General features: G+C 41.1%; 2 protein-coding genes and 1 non-coding gene across 3 annotated transcripts; 2 read left to right on the top strand and 1 right to left on the bottom strand.

The window, feature by feature from the left end:
- The first annotated feature begins 795 nt into the window (after positions 1-795).
- On the top strand, positions 796-9,336 carry TCP1 (t-complex 1). Its single transcript, XM_054394753.1, has 12 exons — positions 796-870; positions 2,365-2,450; positions 2,952-3,080; positions 3,686-3,783; positions 4,131-4,241; positions 4,882-5,063; positions 5,674-5,800; positions 6,109-6,284; positions 6,986-7,109; positions 8,171-8,363; positions 8,650-8,813; positions 9,054-9,336. The coding sequence occupies exons 1-12, from the start codon at positions 798-800 to the stop codon at positions 9,265-9,267; spliced, it is 1,677 nt and encodes a 558-aa protein (XP_054250728.1). The 5' UTR covers positions 796-797; the 3' UTR covers positions 9,268-9,336.
- Positions 1,704-1,838, top strand: LOC128980807 (small nucleolar RNA SNORA29). The gene has a single exon (XR_008489495.1). It is a non-coding gene; the product is annotated as a small nucleolar RNA SNORA29 (small nucleolar RNA).
- Positions 9,337-9,593: 257 nt separating the features above from the next.
- ACAT2 (acetyl-CoA acetyltransferase 2) lies at positions 9,594-18,488 on the bottom strand. Its single transcript, XM_054395624.1, has 9 exons — positions 18,440-18,488; positions 18,199-18,333; positions 16,783-16,964; positions 15,892-16,009; positions 15,023-15,166; positions 13,853-13,975; positions 12,356-12,510; positions 10,300-10,410; positions 9,594-9,771 (listed from the first exon to the last, which is right to left on the bottom strand). Exons 1-9 carry the CDS (start codon positions 18,486-18,488, stop codon positions 9,604-9,606), a joined length of 1,185 nt encoding a protein of 394 aa, XP_054251599.1. The 3' UTR covers positions 9,594-9,603.
- Positions 18,489-20,962: the final 2,474 nt, after the last annotated feature.

Raw genomic sequence — 20,962 nt, 5'->3', positions numbered from 1 at the left:
CCACCTCGTGCAAACTCCAGTGGGAAATGTGAGTTGTGTCAGTCAGTAAGCACTTCTGTGGCTTGGAGAACCTCTTGGATTTTTAGTCTTGGAAAAAGGGCGTCAGAGGATGCTGTCAACAAAGACCTGTGCTTCCTGAGACAGATCTAAGGAAAGGGGAGTTGGACCCAGGGAGCAGGCATGCACACATAGCAAGACGGGGAAGTAGGCTTCCAGCGCCTACCAAAGCCACAAGATAGAGACTAAAGCTGCTACAAAAACTCTGTTATTAAAAGCTAGTCTGGTTCTGCGGTACAGACTGCGGATCTGCTCCTACTGAACCAGACACAAGCGACGCCGGCAGTCTTGCGATACTGCCTACCCCATGGGCTCATGCCGCTGCCCGCTCGCCGGTCGTTGCACGGTTATGCTACACTCACATAAAGCCGCAGTGTTTGCGCAGAGCTAGACACCGCGGCGCGCCGCACCCTTAAGAGGGGATGGACTTAGTGCCCATGCGCATCAGGCGTAGCTACCTTCTAGAACCTCCTGGAAATCCTTCTGTCCCTCTGTCGGCATGGCGGCTTTGTTCAACCGCAAGCACCAATCGCGGCCTCAGGCTGGGGCGGCACTGCGCTCGTGGATTGGGCAGGCAGCGCGTGGTTCCGCCCTTCGCGCGCGGGGGGCTGTCTCTCGTGCCTTCACCCTCTCCTGGGAAAGGGGGGGTTTGTACCCAGCATTCTTTGCGGCTCGCTGTCTTTTCCGTCGCTCAGCGGCTTGCTTCACCTCTTCGGCTGGCGCCCCGGCCGGGCGGGAAGATGGCGGCGATGGAGGGGCCTTTGGCTGTCTTTGGGGAGCGAACCAGCGGCGACACGATCCGCACACAAAACGGTAACGGCCACGCGCTGCTGGCAGAGACGCGATGAGCTATGCGGGGAGGGGCATGGAGGAGGTAACATGGCGCGACCGTTACCACCGCCATGTGCTTTCCCACCCCGGTCACCGTCCAGGGTGGGCCTCGCCCTGCTGCCGGCTTCTCTCAGTCCTGGGCCGCTAGGAGGGAAAAAAGGGAGGGCGGGTGGCAGTGCTGCTTCTGTGCAGCTTCCACGAAGAGACGAGAGGCTTGCGCGATTCTCGCCCCGCTCTTAGGCGTCATTGTGGCCAAGCGATGTTGCGTCCCCCTCTTTTTCGTGGTATAAGCACACACTTGGAGGGGGATGGTTGCTGACTTAGAAGTCGGCTTGGCTCCGTTCCGAGCTTGTAGAGCGTGAGCTGGAATGGCCTGCAGACTGGCCGCGGAACCTTGGTCGGAAAAGGGCGAGTGGGGAAATCGGCAACACAGAGAAAAAACTTGGTGTGGTGCGGACTGGCCCGGACATGAGTGTCGTTAACTGTAGTTCTCAAAAACGTTCCACATTTCTTTGTATTAAATTCCAAGTCTTGGGGGAAGGCTTCAAATGCCGAGATCTCTGATAAATTTCTGAGTAGATAAAAGGCAAAAATGCTGAAAACCTGTTTCCTGATGATCACGAGAGACGTATAGTTCTGATGATAATTTAGGTGGAACGTTCTGAATGAAAATTAGGTTAATCTGTAGCTGAGATTCTACTTGATAATGGTACCTTTGATACCACAGTTATTTCTTTTAGAAAGCTGCCATTACTCGTCTAAAGCAAAAGAGACAGTTATATTGGTTGAAGTTCAAAGTGAAGGTCTGAGTAACTGTTCCCATTATACTACCACTTTTTCAATTTCCAGATTAAGTGGCTATGCTTGTGGGATAAAGAAAAACTTGCCACGGTCTGAAGGAAAAGATAATTGTATCTTTTTCCTATATGAAGTTGGCAGAACATCCTTTAAATATACTGTATTAGAAGTTTCATGTCACTTGAAGTAATGACCAAAACGTCGCTTTTGACTATTGCCTTTGCTAGGGTGGAAGCATTTTGTTTTAGTCATGGACCTGATGGGGAGTGGAAGATACATAATTAATTGATATATAATACCACTGCTCTGTATCTGTCTACAAATGAGGAGCAAATGAGAGTAAACTTTTATGGAATGACTTGCTGCTGCCAAAAATAGGAGCACTACCAACATTTTCTAAGCTACCACCCCTGCTCTTCTGACCTCAGTAGTCATCTTGCCAAGCCAATACAAACTTACTCTTCTGATCAGCTAGTTTTATCAGGTCAGTTACGTAAACCAGCTTGGAGGGAAGTTTGTCAAAGACTGTGTTTTAGCACAGTCTAGCTTAGTTAGGCTGAAACTGAATCCTGAATTAGGTCACTTTATTTCAGGTTTTAGAATTGCAGGTTCTTGGCACATTTTCTTGTAAACCTTAATCACTCTAAAGTTGAAAAGACAGAATTGTTTTTGTTTCAGTTACTGCTGCATCTGCTATTGCCAACATTGTGAAGAGTTCTCTTGGGCCAGTTGGTCTGGATAAGATGTTGGTGGATGATATTGGGGTAAGTAAAACTCTCTTTAAGAAGTGCCAGGGGAATTGTATCCCTGTGTAAAAGTGCTTCCACTTAGGTCATGTGCAACAGGTGCATGTGCCTGTTTTTTTCCATTGTTCTGAGAGGGGTTAGGAGAAGAACTCTGACAAAAATTCAGCATCGCATAACACATGGTACATCATTTTAGTTTAACTTACCATTGTAGCTTATGTAGTACGGTTGTTCTCTTTCTTCACATAAGTTCTCATTATCGCTTAGCAAGTATTGATCTATGAATATCACCATTGAAGTCAGGCATTATGATGATAACTTGGATATTCTGGTCTCCACGTTGGAAGTGATTTCAAGGAATCCCATAACAATTTTATAGCAGTATTCCATATTTCACTTCTTAAAGTTGCTTTGTGGACATTTGGAAAGAAAATTGATTTCCATTTGTGTGAATGTTACAAAACGCAGAAGTTAAAATGGAAATAGACTTCATATTAACATTTGATTTTTGAAAATTAGGATGTGACCATTACAAATGATGGTGCAACCATTCTGAAACTGCTAGAAGTAGAACATCCTGCTGCAAAAGTTCTTTGTGAACTGGCAGACCTGCAAGACAAAGAAGTTGGTGATGGGACAACTTCAGTGGTACGTATAAAGTTTTGCAGTCAGATACACCAAGTCTGTGTTTTGTTATAGCGTGGCTTTGATTTATCCATTATGAGTCTTGATACAACGTCAAGGAATCATGCCGGATGAAAAACTGCAGTTGGCTGAACATAAGCAGTTTTTAAAAGAAAGTTACAGAAGAAAATATGGTTTGTGTATTTTTTTTAGAGGTGTTGCTTTCCATACGCAGCTGGTGTTCTGTAATGCAATTTGCTTACCTGCAGTTCATTATTTAATTTTTTTCACTGATGGTCGAGGATAGGTCCTAACATAAAATTCTGTTTTTTTGGTGTTTTATTTGTTTGGGATTTTTTGGCAACTCTGAAAACTTTGTGTGTTAGAAATAGTAACCATGTTGAGGGTTGAAAGCTTTACTGACACTTTTAACAGCCTGGGGGTTGGTGGAGAGCAGGATCAGATGGGTTTTATGTGATACTGGAAACTATGACTAAAGGTTGCAAGTACTTGTTTGCCCTGAATACAGACACCGGGGTACTATTTGTGATTCTGCTTGCCAGTTAATGCAGCAGGTAGTTATTCGGCTTGTATGGAATACGTGTATCTAATGTTCGTGTTTTCAACAGGTAATTATTGCTGCAGAACTTCTAAAAAATGCAGACGAGCTAGTGAAACAAAAAATTCATCCTACCTCCATTATTGGTGGATACCGACTTGCTTGCAAGTAAGAAACTAATACAATTGAAGTACATTGAATTTTCTAAGGTACAATAATGGCATGTTTTTTGGTTTATTTCTGTATTTGTGACTTCATTAATATAGACTTCTTCGTGCAAAGTGGATATGGTGTTTTGTTTTGGAGGTGTTGCTTGTGGTTTGTTTGTTTTTTTTTTTTAGGTTTTTTTAATTTTATATTTCAGTACTTAAAGTGTCATATTCCTATCCTAGAAGACTAATTTATTTCATCCCTTTGCTTTTTGAGATGCATGTAGAAGGACTGAAAAAGTTTTTAAGATTTTTGTCTTTGTTGGGGTGGAATTCTTTACCAGTGTTTGTCTTTATATTCTACAGGGAAGCAGTTCGCTACATCAATGAAAATCTTATTATTAACACAGATGAATTGGGCAGAGAGTGCCTTATTAATGCTGCTAAAACATCAATGTCCTCTAAAATTATAGGAATGTATCCTTTAACTTGATCAAATTCAAGTGAGTGATTGACAGGAGAGCTCAAGCATCTAGCTTAATTTCCTTTGCAGCAGTTTGTGTGAATGGGATACAGTATTCACGCTGCCATTTTTACAAGGTGTGGAAAAACATTTCACAGGTGTTTTTTGGCACGTGAAAAGTTCAGATTCTTCCAATTTGTTTAAAACTGTTTAGGCACATAAGAATTTCCTTATGATGTTTTGTGTTAGTGAGATTAGACAAGGAAGTGTGTGAATGGAAGAATGCACTGCAGAAGTCAAGTACCTGGGGAGTGAAACTAGAGAAAATACATTTTAGTACCTAGTCACAGAAAAGAAATACCTGCATTTTTTTTTTTTTTTTTTTTTTAGCTTTTGTGCTAAGAAGGGAATGCAGACTGACCATGGGGGAGATAGTTCCATTTATGCACCTTTTGTTTCTTAACAAAACTATCACATTAGTTTCAGTTTTAAGAACTACTCTAAGGCAAGGGCAAAGAAAGCCAGTGCTTCCATGCCTTTCTGGAGTTCTTGTTTGGAAACAATTGTTGACTCTTATTTTGGCCACTATGAGTGACTTTTTGTTTTCTAACACATAATATTAGTTCTCCCGTTTTAGCCTTAACAGCATTTTAGTGATGGTGATTTCTTTGCTAATATGGTGGTGGATGCTGCACTGGCAGTCAAATACACAGACCAGAAGGGTCAGGCTCGGTATCCAATCAACTCGGTTAATGTGTTGAAGGCACATGGCCGCAGCCAGAAGGAGAGCATACTTGTGAACGGTTATGCTCTGAACTGTGTGGTGGGCTCACAGGGTAAGAATGTGCTGTGTTTCGTAAAGCTTTTGTGCAAATTCAATCCTCTTAGTCTTTCTTAGATGGATCTTTTCACTTCATTAGTGCCAAATTGTGGGTTTTCAATTCTGGAACCAAAAAAAAAATCCGACAAATAAAACAGCTTACTACTTCAGTGAGTACTGATCTGCAAAGTGTGGCTAAGTTTTCATAGTTTCCTTGGTTCGACAGCCGCATGGTAACACTGATCTTCTTGAACATAATAAGCACCACCCTTGTGGGGTTGCAATGTCAGGTTTGTCAGAAACACTTTATAAAGCAGAGGTATGTTGTGACTGATGGATCAGCTTTTCATGGTCATTCATGGTTTGGGGACAGGGTCTGTGAAAAGGTAACTTAGGTCACAGGAGAAGTGTGGGTTTTAGGTTTTTTTTTGGTTTTTTTTTTTTAATTTCAGAGTCTTTATTAGCATTTCTCTGTACTGGGACAGAAGTAGTGGTGGAAAATGAAAGAAATAGAAGTCGGAAATGTGGAACTAATACTAGTTTTAATCAATGGTGCTAACTTGATGTTCTGTTAACTCAATTTGCCAAAATCTTTTTTTTTTTTTTTTTTTTTTTTTTTTTGTCAGGTATGACCAAGAGAATAGTTAATGCAAAGATTGCATGCCTTGACTTCAGCCTGCAGAAGGCAAAAATGAAGCTTGGTGTTCAGGTTGTTATCTCAGACCCTGAGAAGCTGGACCAGATAAGGCAGAGGTATGTGGAAACTTTAGTAACTGAGACAGTGGATCTTCACAGGCTAGTTTTGGTCTCTTCATTTGGAGTGATTCAGTGTATTTGTGGTAAAAATGTTTTAAATTACAGTATTTTTCAACAATAGCAAATATTGATGGTGAAAGTCTTCATGTCTGGATGCAGAACTAGGTCAGTTTTCAAGAATTCCATGTATTCTTGTACAGTGGTCCCTTCTTTGCAGAGATCTGCACTAAGATTCAGGAAAAGGGTTGACTGAATGACTGTAGATTTGTAGTACCATTTTTCTAACTTTCACTGTATCCTTACAGAGAGTCAGATATTACCAAAGAGAGAATCCAGAAGATTTTGGCCACTGGTGCCAACGTAATCCTCACTACTGGAGGCATTGATGATATGTGTCTGAAATACTTTGTTGATGCTGGTGCAATGGCAGTACGAAGAGTTGTTAAAAAGGACCTTAAGAGGATTGCTAAGGCATCTGGAGGTATGTATATGTAAAGGTCATGTTTCAAATTATTTAAGTGAAGGCTTTCATTAGGCTGTTAGTAAATAATTTTCAGCATATGGCTTCTTAACATACAAGGCATTCAAGGAGAGGATGAGTAGAGTTGAGCAACTCTTCTTAGGTTTTACAGTTACTATTAAGTCACTTCTATCAAGGTGAATAAGTACTGTAAGAGTTGACTGCTGAAGATTTACAGTGGGGGAGAAATAATTATGCCATGCACGGGGAAGACTGTCCTCTTGTGGAAATGGGAGCCAGAGTCTGTGTTTATGAAGTCTTTATTAAGCACATCTTCATAAGCCTCTCTTTGGAAAGTTGCATTAAGTATGTTCAGGTGGTTCAAGGCAAATGAAGAACTCTTAAATTGTTAAATGCATATTGAAAAAAAAATAACCTGGTTTTATATCTTAGCTGTCAGTTATTAAATTTGCAAGAAAGCATTTTTATTACAGCAAAGCATGGGAGCTTGTACTAGCTGTGGAAAAGTTAAGTACTGTAAAAGTTGAGCAAAGAAGAGTGGTATGGATTATGAACTGCAGCATACTGAAGCTCTATTGATTTTTAACAGAAGTCTACTTATGTTGCTTTTAATTCTGTTTTGGTTTTGTGTGTCTATTCTGGGAAGTTGGCAAAGGATGTGCTTGAATTGAATGCTAATCTCACTTGTTTGTTTGTTAAAGCGACCATATGTTCAACCCTCGCAAACCTTGAAGGTGAAGAGAGTTTTGAGGCATTAATGCTGGGACAGGCAGAAGAGGTGATTCAAGAGAGAATCTGTGATGATGAGCTGATCTTAATCAAGAAGTAAGATTCCTTTTAATAATCAGTTTTGTGTACACTTTCTACTGAGTTGAGATAAAATCCCATTTACTTACTTCCATGCTACCTCAGTGGTATGAGTAGTGATACGCATGGGAGAGAGTATGCAAGCCGACTGCAAATTCGGGGTGAAAGTATCCATACTTAACCTCTTCTGTGGGGGCTGAACATTGTTTCATCAATCGTAATATATGAAACAGTAAGATAGACTTAAAATTTTGTATACAAACAAATTTTTCTAAACTGGCTTCCCTTTACAGACAGCAAAAGGAACTATGTAGCATCTGAATAACTTGATCTGAGTAAGAAGGTGCAACCTAAAGTTCTTACCATTTATAGTGCAAGACAGGGTTTACTTGTGCTGGTTTCATTGAATCAGTGACTGGCTTGGTGGTAGAAAGTATTCTTAAAAGGGTGGGGTTTGTGATGGGTTAGGGTTTTTGGGGTGTTGGGTTTTTTTGTGTTTTTTTTTATTTGGTTGGGGTTTTTAATAGGCAAGAAGAGCAGCAATTACTAGCTGTCCACACACATGGTATTTCCCACTGACTTTTTTTTTTTAGTGTGACACTGCTGTCTGAAGACTTGAGTATCAGTTTAATAAGAACATATGCTGAATGTTAACTTTCCCACTGCTTCAGTATCCCTTCTCAGCATTCAACATCCTGTTGTGTGAATGAAATTCACCCTGGCCATGGCACTTCTGTGGCAGTTAAATGACTGCTTATACTATGATGTCAGTCACTAGCTCATGTAGTGCCTATGCAAAAGAGCTTTCTTAACATTCTAAATCCATTTTCCCTCTATTTCTTGTATGTCACACTTAAGTACTTCGTCTAAAAGACTAACTTTGAAACGAAGTTCTTGCATATTAGAAATTAACACCTGGACCAAGTTACAATGTACATACCCTGTGGAAGTGCATAACAATATTAAGATCTCCTTTTCAATCTTTAGTCTGTCTTAACTGAATTTGGCTTTAGAAGAAAAATTTGTTCTAATTTGTATTCTTTTCAACACACTGATTTTTGAATGCTTTTTTTCCCTAGTACAAAGGCTCGTACTTCTGCATCAATTATCTTACGAGGAGCTAATGACTTCATGTGCGATGAAATGGAACGATCTATACATGATGCTCTCTGTGTTGTTAAAAGGGTATTGGAATCAAAGTCTGTTGTCCCAGGTGGTGGTGCTGTAGAGGCAGCACTCTCAATATACCTTGAAAATTACGCAACAAGCATGGTAAGCGCTAAGTAGTAACAACATGCATGTGTTTAAACTGGGACAACATGAATTTCCAGGTACTTATTTTCTTCTAAAAGTTGGTTCTAAGGTTCCTGAAAATCTGTTAATCTCACAGACTGTAACATGCTTCTTGAAAAGGGAGAGTACAAGTTACTTTTCTGACAATCGGAGTGTAAGGTTCCTTGACCTAAAACTAGGTTTTGCATGTCTGAACTCTTGATCATAGCTGTATCTTTTCCTCTTTCATTGCAACAATTGGTTTAAAATTTTTTCCTCTTTCTAGGGATCACGTGAACAACTTGCAATAGCGGAATTTGCAAGATCTCTCTTAGTAATTCCAAATACCCTGGCAGTAAATGCTGCTCAGGACGCAACAGATCTTGTTGCGAAGTTGAGAGCATTCCACAACGAGGCTCAGGTTAACCCAGATCGCAAAAATCTGAAATGGCAAGTATCTGTAGCAACAGTTACCCTAACATTGATGGTGGTGGGTGACTTGGATGGAAAATTGTCCTGCCAGTTTAGTGAACCATGATTTGCATGTGAAAAAGGTATAGGTTATCACTGACTTTACTCCCTCTGTCCTTCAGTCCTATGTATGTGTCACTGAGACCAAGTAGCAGTTAAACAGCATCATCCCAACTGTCTGCTTTTTCTACCTCTCCATCTCCTATTTCTTCCTTCCAGGATTGGTCTTGACTTGATCAATGGAAAGCCTCGCGATAACAAGCAAGCTGGTGTCTTTGAACCAACCATGGTCAAAACTAAGAGCCTAAAGTTTGCAACAGAAGCTGCCATTACTATTCTTCGGATTGATGATCTTATTAAACTGCACCCTGAAACTAAAGAAGAGAGAGGGTGCTATGAGGATGCAGTTCACTCTGGAGCACTTGAAGAATAACTTAGGTTTTATTTATGTTTGTCTAACTTACACTTCCCACTCTTGTAACTAAACTGTTAATAAAACAAGTGGTTGAACTCTCCTACTCTTTTCTTGTGAACAAACCAATTTTGAAAGTGAAGGTTGGTCCTTGGGTTGAGGAATTTAAGCTCTAGTATGTCTTAGCACGCTGATACGTGCAGCAGCCCCTACTCTTTTTGTCAGGGCAATGACTGAGTGGCAAAAAGTGATGGAGTAAGCTTATTTAATTGTAGACAAGACAAATATCTATGCTTCATGATTAGAAGTTTATTTGGAAACCCTAAAAGTTAAGAGTAGTTGTTGATTTATCCACATTCATCTCTCAACACACATGGCTATTCCCATGCCACCTCCAATACACAGAGCAGCAATGCCACGTTTTCCCCCTGTTCGTTCCAGTGCATGTAGAAGAGTAACAAGGATGCGACACCCAGAGGCGCCCAGAGGATGGCCAAGAGCAATAGCTCCACCTTGGATATTAATCTAGAAAGAAAAAAAAAAAGCCAACAGAGAAGGTCTAAGTTAAGAATTAATTTAACCAGTTTAGCCAAGATGCAACATGAATAACTTCACAGGTGGTATAGTCCTTAATTGTAAGCCTGAAACTGAAGAAATTGAACATACATGAGACGGCTGTTAGTGTTTCTTTGGAAAGGGGCTCCCCTCTACTCTGAAGATAAGGTGAATTTAAGGAGGGCAGAGTAATACCCACACTTTCTGCCACCACTGGAAGGATAAGGTGACAGACTCGGCAGTGAGCTCAAGGTTATGCAGTTACCTAGCTTTGCATACAAAGCCACTATAACAGAGTTGTAGCCTGCTACAAGAAACAATATTCCTGCTAGCAAAGCAAGATTACAGCAGAGTAGCATAAGGAAGCACCTTAAGGAGTTCAAATACTTTTTACTTACTGCAAATTTGATTACAAGAGGACCACTCTTACCTCTTTGGAATACAATCCAGGTGCACAGAATGGAACAACTAAGAATTACAGTCTTGGAATATATTTACCTTTTCTGGACTGACTTTCAGTTCTTTTGCTATTGCAACAGCTAGTGATGCAAAGGCTTCATTAATTTCAAACAGGTCAACTTGTTCCAAAGTCCAGCTGGCTTTTTCAATCTGAGAAAAGAAAATTAATACAGGCTTTATTAGCTTTTAGGTCTTCCCTACATCTGAAGAAGCTTTTCTTAAGACCTAAATTGGGTGATGAAAAAAGTTGAAGCAAACAAACCTTTTAATAGCCAGGGTTCATGACACAATTCTTGAAGCGACAGACAAAATTTAAGTCAGTACATGCTACAAAATAGCTGCTCAAAAAATATGACTAATTTCACATACATAGTGGTGATAGTGCAACTGTGGGGATCAAACCATAGATATGTGATGCACCTAATAAAAGCAGCACTGTTTTCAAAAGTAGGGTTTAACAGATTAAAAGCAAACTTTTTATAACAGACGTCTAATTCCATTTGACATTCTTTGCTTAATACAGATTTTTTTAACCTAGGAAACAGTAAAATGACTATTAATGGTGGGTGTCAAGGGCAGTTTGTCGGGCTTCTACCCTTAAGCTGAAAGTTGTGAGTTGAAGCTTTTTGTAGATAGTTATTTTGGAAGATGGTTTGGCTCATGTATTCAATGAGAAATTTTGTGGCTCAACTGCTTGCACACAGGCTTAGGCATGTTTCACATTTACATTTTTGCTTCGACTTTGTTTCTAACAGCAATGTTTTATCAGTAGTCATCTGCATGACGCTGTTTCACAACCTGCTAGCCAGATTAGTACATATCCAAGACTACAGTCAAGGAGGAAAGCCTCTTTCTACTAGATGTTACGGGACAGTATGGAAACTTCACTTTCTGGGCATAGTCTTGAATATTTACTATGTTGCAACACTACAATGCATGGCCTAATCATTCTCTCGCTTTAAAGTGCTACTATGAAATTTGGAAGAGGTACACTGGTAAGACAGAGGGTGTGAATTGTTTGAAGACGCACAGTTTATGTTAGTGTGCCCTTTTTCAGAGTACCTATAGAATTAGAGGTTCTGTTAAATAACAGCTTGTCCTACACTTTAAGCTGAACTATGTATTATGTATACATTCATTGCATTCTTGATTTAAAACAACAGTTTGATACCAGCTTTAAATTTCTGATTTTCCTGTTAAAAACCACAGAGCTTAGGTGAATTCGGGTTAAGCTTCTACACTGGCAGGGCATTTCAAAGATGAAAAATAAGACCTTTGTACAGTATGAATAAAACTAAAGGAATACTAAAGTGAAGCTACTGTTATCAACTGTACAAGAGCTCTTTTCATGCTCTGTTGCATAACTCATTTTTACAACATTGCCATGGGCTGTGTCTGTATTGGCAAACAGTGGGGTACACAGGGAATGCCCACTCAGGGCATTTTGTTTGAGAATGTTATCCTGTGGACTGAGCAGAGAGTGCATCAGTGTGTGCAATAATGGTCTGAGCACATTAGATGTTGTTCTGGAGTGCAACTTCTTATATAGTTTCATCTGAAAGGAATCCAGTTTGTCTGCTCCAACCTTTTCACAGGGCAAGCTATAAAATACAAAGGGCTCCATGTTTGCTAATGAAGATGCACTCACTGGCCCTTCTTTTGGTGGTGGTCTTTTGTAAATTCTAACAGGCAATCATCTGAAAATTAGCCTGGACAGACACAGCAGCAGAACTGTATCATGGCAGGAACAAATCATCCCCAAATCAGGTTGGTATGCACATTCACAAAATTGGATCTTTAGCTTCCTTAGGTTAACGACATAGCCTTTCACAAACTCAACTAGTTTATGCTCTGAACCCTACTCATACTCATGCTCATATATATTCTTTGATTTCTTTTTTCTCCAATGCTTGGAAGCATGAGTAAGCATTAGCAATCTTATTTTTATATACCCTCCAATATTTTAAGTCTTGTTTTCAATTAATTTATTTCTTCTAGTGTTTTCCTTAGAATACAGAAAAAACAAGGCATGGACAGAAAATAAAAACAAGCAAGAGTATTAAAATACTGGATACATAGAAAGGTAATTACTTACAGCTTTATGTATTGCTGAAATGGGCCCTACTCCCATTATAGATGGATCTATACCAGTCTGAGACCAAGATACAATCTGAGCCAAAGGCATGAGACCTCTCCTAGCAGCTTCCGATTTCTTCATTAGAACTACAGCTGCAGCTCCATCATTAATACCTGTGGAATGACAAACAACTTGTATGTAATATGTTGGGGTTTATGGCTTTTACTGTACCACCTTTTCCTTCTTGTGTAAATTCCCCAAATAGACAAAACAAGCATTAAAAATCTCTTATTGGATTAGGTCAACATTGTTCAAATCATCCAGGACTGACCTCTGACACAAACACTTAAAATGGGTAACATATCTATACTGCTGTAAATGAGACACATTTGTGGTATTTATTTGGAAAGGAGCAGGTTAAGAATTTGAGACACAATCTGAAAAGGAGCACATCAGATTTATTAAGTAGATTGAAAAAAAAACAAAAAGGCAGCATAAAGACCCAAGAAAGAGTTTCAAAGCTGCCTATGGCAGAACAATTAGTCCCACAGGAATAACATTTGAAAACACAAGCTAAGTTTTTCTCTGTACAGACCTGCAGTACTCAAAACCATTTGAAAGCTAGTTTTGAAAAGAGAAGATGTAGTTCGTATTTGTTCCAGCCTATGATATATTGCTGTTATTGCACCAAACTTGCATCGCTTCACAGAAATCAAGCAATAAAAGACAGCTCGCCTGTACAGAAATCCTCCACCACAGTTCTGTCTGAGGTCTATCTGTGTTGTCAAACACACTACCATTTCCTGTGAAATACATGCAGCAGTAGCCACGCTCATGCTGGAAGGATGCAGTTAAAAGGTTTCAGGCTGAATAAGCTCATAATGAACTGGTCTGAAACCACAGTAACAAGAATGGAAGGCTCTTAATACTGAAGGACAGGACGACCTCAAGAGTTAAAATAATCAGAAACAAGACACAGTAATTAAAAGCAGTATCTTAAGACAGTGTGATTCTGTCAACTGTTCTAGATAATACCATTGTGTGGCTTCTTTACATAAAACAGGGACAGATTTGGACAAAGTTCAAAAACATCAAGGTGTCCCCTATATACCTGTGCTGATTTCAATACTAAAAACCACACCTCTAGGAGGAAAGTTTAAAAGTAAATGTAGGGCCACCACTATAATGAATTAATAGTATAATGAATTAGGTAGTTAATGGAGCACATGTACAAAGATTTCTGTGGTGTAAATCATACAACCAATCATAAATGATTTATTTGTACTGTGTATAAACCACTTCTGTTTGAGCTAATGGTGTGCTGGATTTGTGATTTATTGCCTAGTGCTCGATTCTAAAGAAACTAAATAAAGCAAATACCTCAACTCTGTGCATCAATTAGCTTTGCACACTGGATAAAGGACCCATTTTTGGGACTACCACACAGCAGCCTAACCCTTTGCAGGGACTCTGCCTTGATCCACAAGTTACTGTTTCTTAGCCAGATGAACCAACCTGAAGCATTAGCTGCTGTTACTGTCCCAGTTCCATCTGTCAGGAAACATGGCTTTAACTTTGCCATTGTTTCCAAGTTGCTCCCATGTCGAGGGTGCTCATCTGTCTTAACTTCTATAGGACCTGCAAAACAGAGCATTATACTCACAGGAGAGTCTAAACACACACACACATATCTTGAACAGAATGCTGGCACAAACAACAGGGCAGTCAGGAGTATACGGCACAATCGTCTTAACCAACAAGCCATTCATATGTCAGAGAGAGCTTCCAACTCATTGCAGTTTAACAAACTGCCCTAACCCTGCAGCTGCTTTTAACAAGGCAGATAGGTGAGTTTTCCAAGACAAATGCTCGCAACAAAGATACTGATTGGTTGTAAAAAAGCAGGTCTTGTTCTTGCTCTTCCTAACCAAAACCTCCTCTTCCAAGCAGAAGGCAATCTTCCAAGTGATCCTTGTAGGAATCTTGTTGCAGAGAGTAACCCAGGATCATTAAACATTATCATCTCAACTTGTGTCAAGAAATTCCTTCATTAGGTTGTAATCATCCTAATACCAGATTTTTTCCTGGAGAGTCTTGATTTCTGTTTAGAAAATTCAGTTTTTACATCCATCTCACCATGAGCTGGGGTAATTCCCCTGCTCTAGAAACAGACTTATGGCTCAAGCACCATGACAAATCTGTTTATATCACTAACAGACGAAGGAGAAGCATACCTGACAAATAACCTCATCTAGTTAATTAATTAGTAACCCTGATCATTGTCACTCTGCTAGATGGGCAAGGTTTGCCAGATCAACATGACTGGTTTAAGTTTGGTGCAGAAGGAGTATAACAAAACAAAAGGTACTTATTTTGGTACAATATCCAAGCCTATGTAAAAGTCAGTGGTTTGCTTAAGTAGTAATTACATCTCAAATAAAACAGCAGTAGTATTTGCAAAGAGCTACATTTACATATTCCACATTTGCATTGCTTCTATCTCATTTAAAAAATATCCACTGAAAAGATTAAAAAAAAAAATAAAAGAGACCAACATGCTACATGCTTACAGAACAGCTTAGAAAAAACACTGTGTAAGTGGGAAAACACCCCCTGATTATAGGAGACATAGCAGAAACCAGATTTTTTTTTCTTTAAAATCATCTCTTATCCATTCACACATACCTTTTTTTGAAGGTACAAGAACAGGAACGATTTCTTTTGTAAAATAGCCAGCTTTCTGTGCTGCCTCTGCCCTGTTCTGTGACTGTACAGCAAGTTGGTCTTGTTCCCCTCTGCTGACTTGCCACTGATTGGCCACATTTTCAGCTGCAGTAGGAACAAAACATAAACTGCCATCAGAAAATGCTAACATTTTAAGTTGTACAATTTTAAGCACCAAGGCAGTAATTAATGTTTGCTATAGCAAGCTGCTCATCTTGTTGAATAGTTTTTATTCTGATTTTCTCATTTTGTTTGCTCATGATTCTCTGTTTTCTTTGGAAGGTCAAAATTTCTGTGTAGGATCTACTCTCAGAGGTTCTATCCACTTAAATACAAATGCAAATAAGTTCTTCTAGTTTATTGTCTCTCTGGTTTATTACACTCAGATCTCTCAACAGATAATACAGAGAAGGGAACATTCTGTAATTACTCCATTTCATCAGCAAAGTTTGGAAACGCAGTTGCTAACTATTGCATGCAGGGTGCAATAACCTGAAGTTGCAGAAACATGTATCCACAATACACCTTACACAATTCCTGCCCACTGTAAATCTGTGCTGCCAATTGCTCCAGTTACATAGAGAGACTATTTTATTTATTTTTCATGAAATTAAATTAAATTACTCTCATGCAAAAGAGAAGCACTGAGATTAGCTCAGACAGAAAAAAAGAAAAAAACCTAGCTTTATAAACAAAGCATTATCAGACATTTCTTTCTTAAGGACAGCTTAAAACACCTTACTTGAAAATAGATTTCTGAAATTTCCTGTCAGTTCAATCTTTCCCACTCTCCAATTAACCATTTAATTTTTTGGATTGTCACCACTTACCTGTTATACCCATATGGTACTGATAAAAAGCATCTGTAAGGCCATCAAGTATTACAGTGTCCTGCAAGGAAGCCTCTCCCATTTTTACCCCAGCTCGCATGTGAATGACATGAGGAGCCTGCAAGAAGGTATTTTGAAAGGAGTCAGATGTTTTATATTTCAGAGCACAACACAGCGGCTGCAAGTAGCTACCCCAAATCCTGGCATCTCCCCAGATGCCTGCTCTGTATCTCCCTGGAGGCTGCCACCTCTGTTTGGCCTGTGCATTTCCCCAGCAGCAGATCACCAAGGAGCAAGTGGCTTCACTTCTCAGATCAAATCAATCATCCCTGGGGCCATACAGCCATGGGTCCCCCACTACACCAACATTATTCTCAGCAAAGGCAGCTAGAGAGCCCCAGCAGAAGCAGCTACCCCCTTCTATGGTATCAGATCACCAGCCCAGCAACATTCCTCAATACAGCCTTGGGATGGACACCTTGAAATACAAGTGCTTTGCTTTCTTTCCCAGCTCAAATTTCTTGGGGGAAAATAACATTTCCAGTTTCATACACACAAAAATGTCATTCACCACAACTGGGCTAGATGGAAGTTAAAATGGAATTTTAAATGTGGTGTGTGTTTGCATGGGACCTTTTCAGTAGCTACAGTATCAGGTCCTTTAGTGTTTTTTCAGTTTTGTTTTGTTTAAAAAAACACACACACAAAAAAAACCCCAAAGCTGATTAAGTCAATTGTTATATGTGTAAATTCATTCCAAATTACAGAAACCAAAGATACTCTTTCAAACTGCCTCTAGAGCACTAGCCTAGAAACACAGGATTTCAACGTAACTTAATGCTGTTTGCTCCCAGCAAGTCAACACAATGCCACTGTCATCATTTGCTTTACCTTGCTCATACTTTCCATGCCTCCTGCAACCACTATGCTGGAGTCTCCTGTCAGTATGGACTGAGCACCCAGGCATACTGCTTTCAAGCCTGACCCACAGATCATCTGGCAGCTCCAAGCAGGCACAGAGTAAGGGATTCCTGCAGCAACACTTGCCTGCCGGACAGGGTTCTGGCCAGCACCTGCAGGAACAGGCAGCATTTTTCCTTTGTCTATTCTTAAAAAAATGAATGTCAGCCTTGTCATTTTCCATAACAGGTACCCTGATTCCATCAAAATGTAAAGCTCATTCCAATTTTCACCTGGTACAGAGGTTCCCAGTGGTAATCTGTAAACAGGAGCTCAGTTACCTTTCTCATTTGTATTGCTCATTAATAAAATACCTGCAAGATCAGGGATTTGGTACTGACAGTTTTGTACCTGCACTCTGCCTTTGACGGCAGGTCAGATGAAACACCAAATTATCACTAGCCTGTTGTACATGTGTAAGGTGACAGTTCATTCAAACTGCTACTCGCTAAAGGGTTTCCTTTTTACATCTTCTGTACTACCAGATGACGCTCCCTAAAAGTTCTTATGGAAACCAAAGGCAGAGTTATGCAAGGACAACCCAAAAAGCTTTCATTCTTTGTTGTGATCCTGATGGAGAGGAGTGCTGAAAACATTCTTCATCTGCATCTCCTCAGGCCAAAGTAAAGCCATCTCTTTGCATGCAAGAAAAGGTCTAAATCATTCAGCAAGCTTAAAATATGCAGGAATCTGGATCAGCTTTAAGCAAGGAAAAAAAAGTTTCCTTTATTTTCCTCCTCCATCTTTAAAATACAAACCTGCCCCATGACTCTGCTGATTAAACATTGCCCTGGAAAAGGCTGGGGACCACTCAAAGCAAACAATTTGCTATCAGCTGCATTTTCATTAAATCAAACTATTTGTCTTCAAGCCATGGGTCGATCTTACAGATAAACAGAAACGCTGGCCTTGCTCTTAAAACCTAAGTTATCTATACTTGTTATGTTGAATTATGAGAGGAGATGACCCACGCAAGAGAGGGGATGCTGTAACAAAGAGAAGAAACTGACTTTCACTCATACACCGTTATCTACTTCGGGAATTTTTTTAAAAAGTAAAGTATTCCCCCTCACATCCATTTTAAAAACCCAGCAATGTGTTTGGTGCTGTGGAGCGTGTGGAGAAGTGGCCAAGACGCCACTCAAGTGCTTTGTTAACGAACCACGTCCTTAACGGCAAAGAGTAAGGTTCCGACACGCGAAACCAGAGCTGTTGCCAAGGGGCAACTAAGGAGAGATGTGGCCGTAGAGAGGAAAAGCCCACAAAGGACCGCCCGGCAGCGGGAGGAGGGCTCTCCGCCGCGCCCCGTTCCCCGCCGCCCGCCCGTCCGCCCGCCCGCCCAGGTACCTGCGGTGAGGACCTGCCCCAGGATCACCTCCGTCACCTCCTCGGGGGCCAGCCCGGCCCGCCGCAACACCTCTCGGATGACGGCGGCCCCCAGCTCGTGCGCCGGCAACGTGGACAGGCCGCCGTTGAAGGAACCTGGGCGGACACAGAGGGAGAGCACTCAGCACCGGGTCCCGCGGGGCGACAACGGGAGGAGGAGGTTGGAGGGGGACGACACCCGCGTCACGGCCCAGGCCCTCACCGATGGCGGTCCTGGCGGCGGAAACGAAGACGACAGGATCCGTGGTCATGGCGGCAGCAGCGGCGGAGCGGAGCGGCGTGGAGCAGCAGCAGAGAACGGGAGCAGCAACTGCGTCTGGCAAGAGAGCGGAGCTGCACCCGGTCGCGAGCCCCCCCCGTCGCGGGTTGCCGGTCCCGCCCCTCGCCCGCTACTGGGCGGGCCGGGCACTGCCCGGAGATTGGGCAGGAGAAGGGAATCCGCACGGGTGATTCGTGGCCGCGCCCCTGGGGAGAGCCGGGAGGTTGGCCGGTGGTGGGGTCTGCTCGCCCAGCTCTGGGTCCATGGGGGGCGGGGTCTCTCGCCATCTCCCTCCTTGAGGCGGTGAGAAAACGCTGCTGCCACCCTCTGCCGGCCAGGCCCGGAGCTACCGCGCACTACGGGGCGGGGGGAGTGTCAGTCATGTCTCTCTCTTCCCCTTCCCGTTGACACAGTCGGGGCCGTTCACTGCCTTTTGCCAACTCCTGCTAATACTCAGTTTACTTTTTTACAAAATAAAGCATGCAGATCAAATGCTCTATTATAACATTGTGGCATTAAGAACATTTTGTTTAATGGATGGTGGCATTTCATAGGATCGATGTGAGCAGGAAAAAAAATTGAATAATCATTTAAATCAAACTATAACGTGTGAACTGGCACAGACAGGATGCACGAACAACCACAAAATCACGAATGAAATTCAAAGGGCAAATTTATTCTCATCCAGGGGATCTTGGAAGTAGCGCCCTGGCAGAGGTGCACAAGCAGGGCTGCAGGCACCGCAGAGCTCAGTTTGTGGTCAAGATTTGGAGCCTGCTGCTTTTGCCTGTGTATCACAGGCATAATTTACCACTGCTTTGGTCTTTCCCACAGCAGGGCAGGTATCTTATTCATGTTATATAGGCTGGCTCTGAGTTTATCAAAGGCCTATGTTACTTAAACACAGATGCTTAGGGACATAGTTTAGTGCTGGAGTTAGTGACAGGTTAAAGTTTGGATTTGATGATCTTGAAGGTCTTTTCCAAACAAAACGATTCTATGATTCTGTGTTCTACTTGTTAAACAGAGAGACCAAACAATTATTAGTATGTTTATGTGTTTTTCAAAACCCCAGCTACAAGTCACTTGAGTGTGTTTACAATCTTCCTTGCCAATCTTCTGTTATTCCAGATAAAAGTACATCACAGAATCACAGAATTAACCAGGTTGGAAAACACCCTAGAGATCATCAAGTCCAATCTATTATTTTCCCACATTTCATCCCCTCACTCAACAGACCACTTCCACTGGGGCTAGCAAAGCTGGAGGTGTCCACTTGGGCTTGCAGGGTATAGGAAAGTGTAATTTACAGAGGCATGCAAGACATATAATAAAAGGACTAAACATATCTCTACAATAATTTGAATCAGGTGTCCCATTCATCCAGTTAGGAAATAAAACCACTCAGCCAGACATCCATCAACAGTAAATTGTTTCATTTGATGCATTATGCCCTAGAGGTGTTGCATGTTGTCCTCTGTGCTAGTTGATTCATCTAAGCTATAGGGAATTAAGTCACTAAAAATCAGGATGTCAGCTCTGAACAGAGAGATTGCTATGTTACACAAATTTTATTTACTCCCTTTCTATGAATGGAACAAAATGGACTTACCTGATATACTTAAAAGTGCAAAGATTTTAATTTTCATTTTTTTCTTTTTCATTTGGTACTGGTGGCTCAGTTTTATTAGAAATAGGCTAAAATTTAGAGCATCTCAGTGATCACTAATTTTCTGCTAAAAAATGTTTACTAAGTTTAAGCTTAACAGAGATCAGAGGTTAACCATCTTGATCTTGAGGAAACATATCCAGGGTATGTGGGTATTTTAGTATAAAACTATTAAGTACAAGCCAGCTTATGATAGAGGAGGAAAACAGGAGTGTCGTCTCCTTCCAGTCACTCCAGCTCCTCCAGCTAATATTATTTTGGGTTTGATAACCTGATGTGGAGTAATTGCCCACATAGATTGGAGAGCTGTGGCTCGTGCTTTTTCAGATTGAACTTCAATGTTGAGTTCATGACATCAGTAACATAGTTCCAATGCTATCTCCTCCAAACAGGATAACTGAAATACAAGTTATCAATAGAGGATGGAAAATAAGAGAAGTTGGGGCACAGAACCATATGGCATTCTCAGAGGTTATTATATGAATCTTCACATCTAAGCTAATAGGTCATGGTCCCAGCATGCAGTCATAGAATCATGGAGTTGTTTCACTTTTGAGATCATCAAGTCAAACCATCAACCTAAGATCAACATGGCCATTAAAGCATGAATTTGTCAGTGTAAATGATTCAATTTCCCCTGCAGTTAATATTTTGGAGGGAATGAGTTGTTCTAATGCTTCAATTGTGTTATGTTGATTAGCATATGTTGTTATTTAACTCCAGCCAGCAACTAAACAGCACTCAGCCACTTATCACTACTCTCTTCCTCCCAGTGGAGTAGTGGGTGTCAACTTGTG

The sequence above is a fragment of the Indicator indicator genome, chromosome 2 (assembly GCF_027791375.1).
Source record: "Indicator indicator isolate 239-I01 chromosome 2, UM_Iind_1.1, whole genome shotgun sequence".
Lineage (NCBI taxonomy): Eukaryota > Metazoa > Chordata > Aves > Piciformes > Indicatoridae > Indicator > Indicator indicator.
The sequence above is the reverse complement of the archived record's forward strand: the minus strand, read 5'-3'. Positions and strand labels throughout refer to the sequence as shown.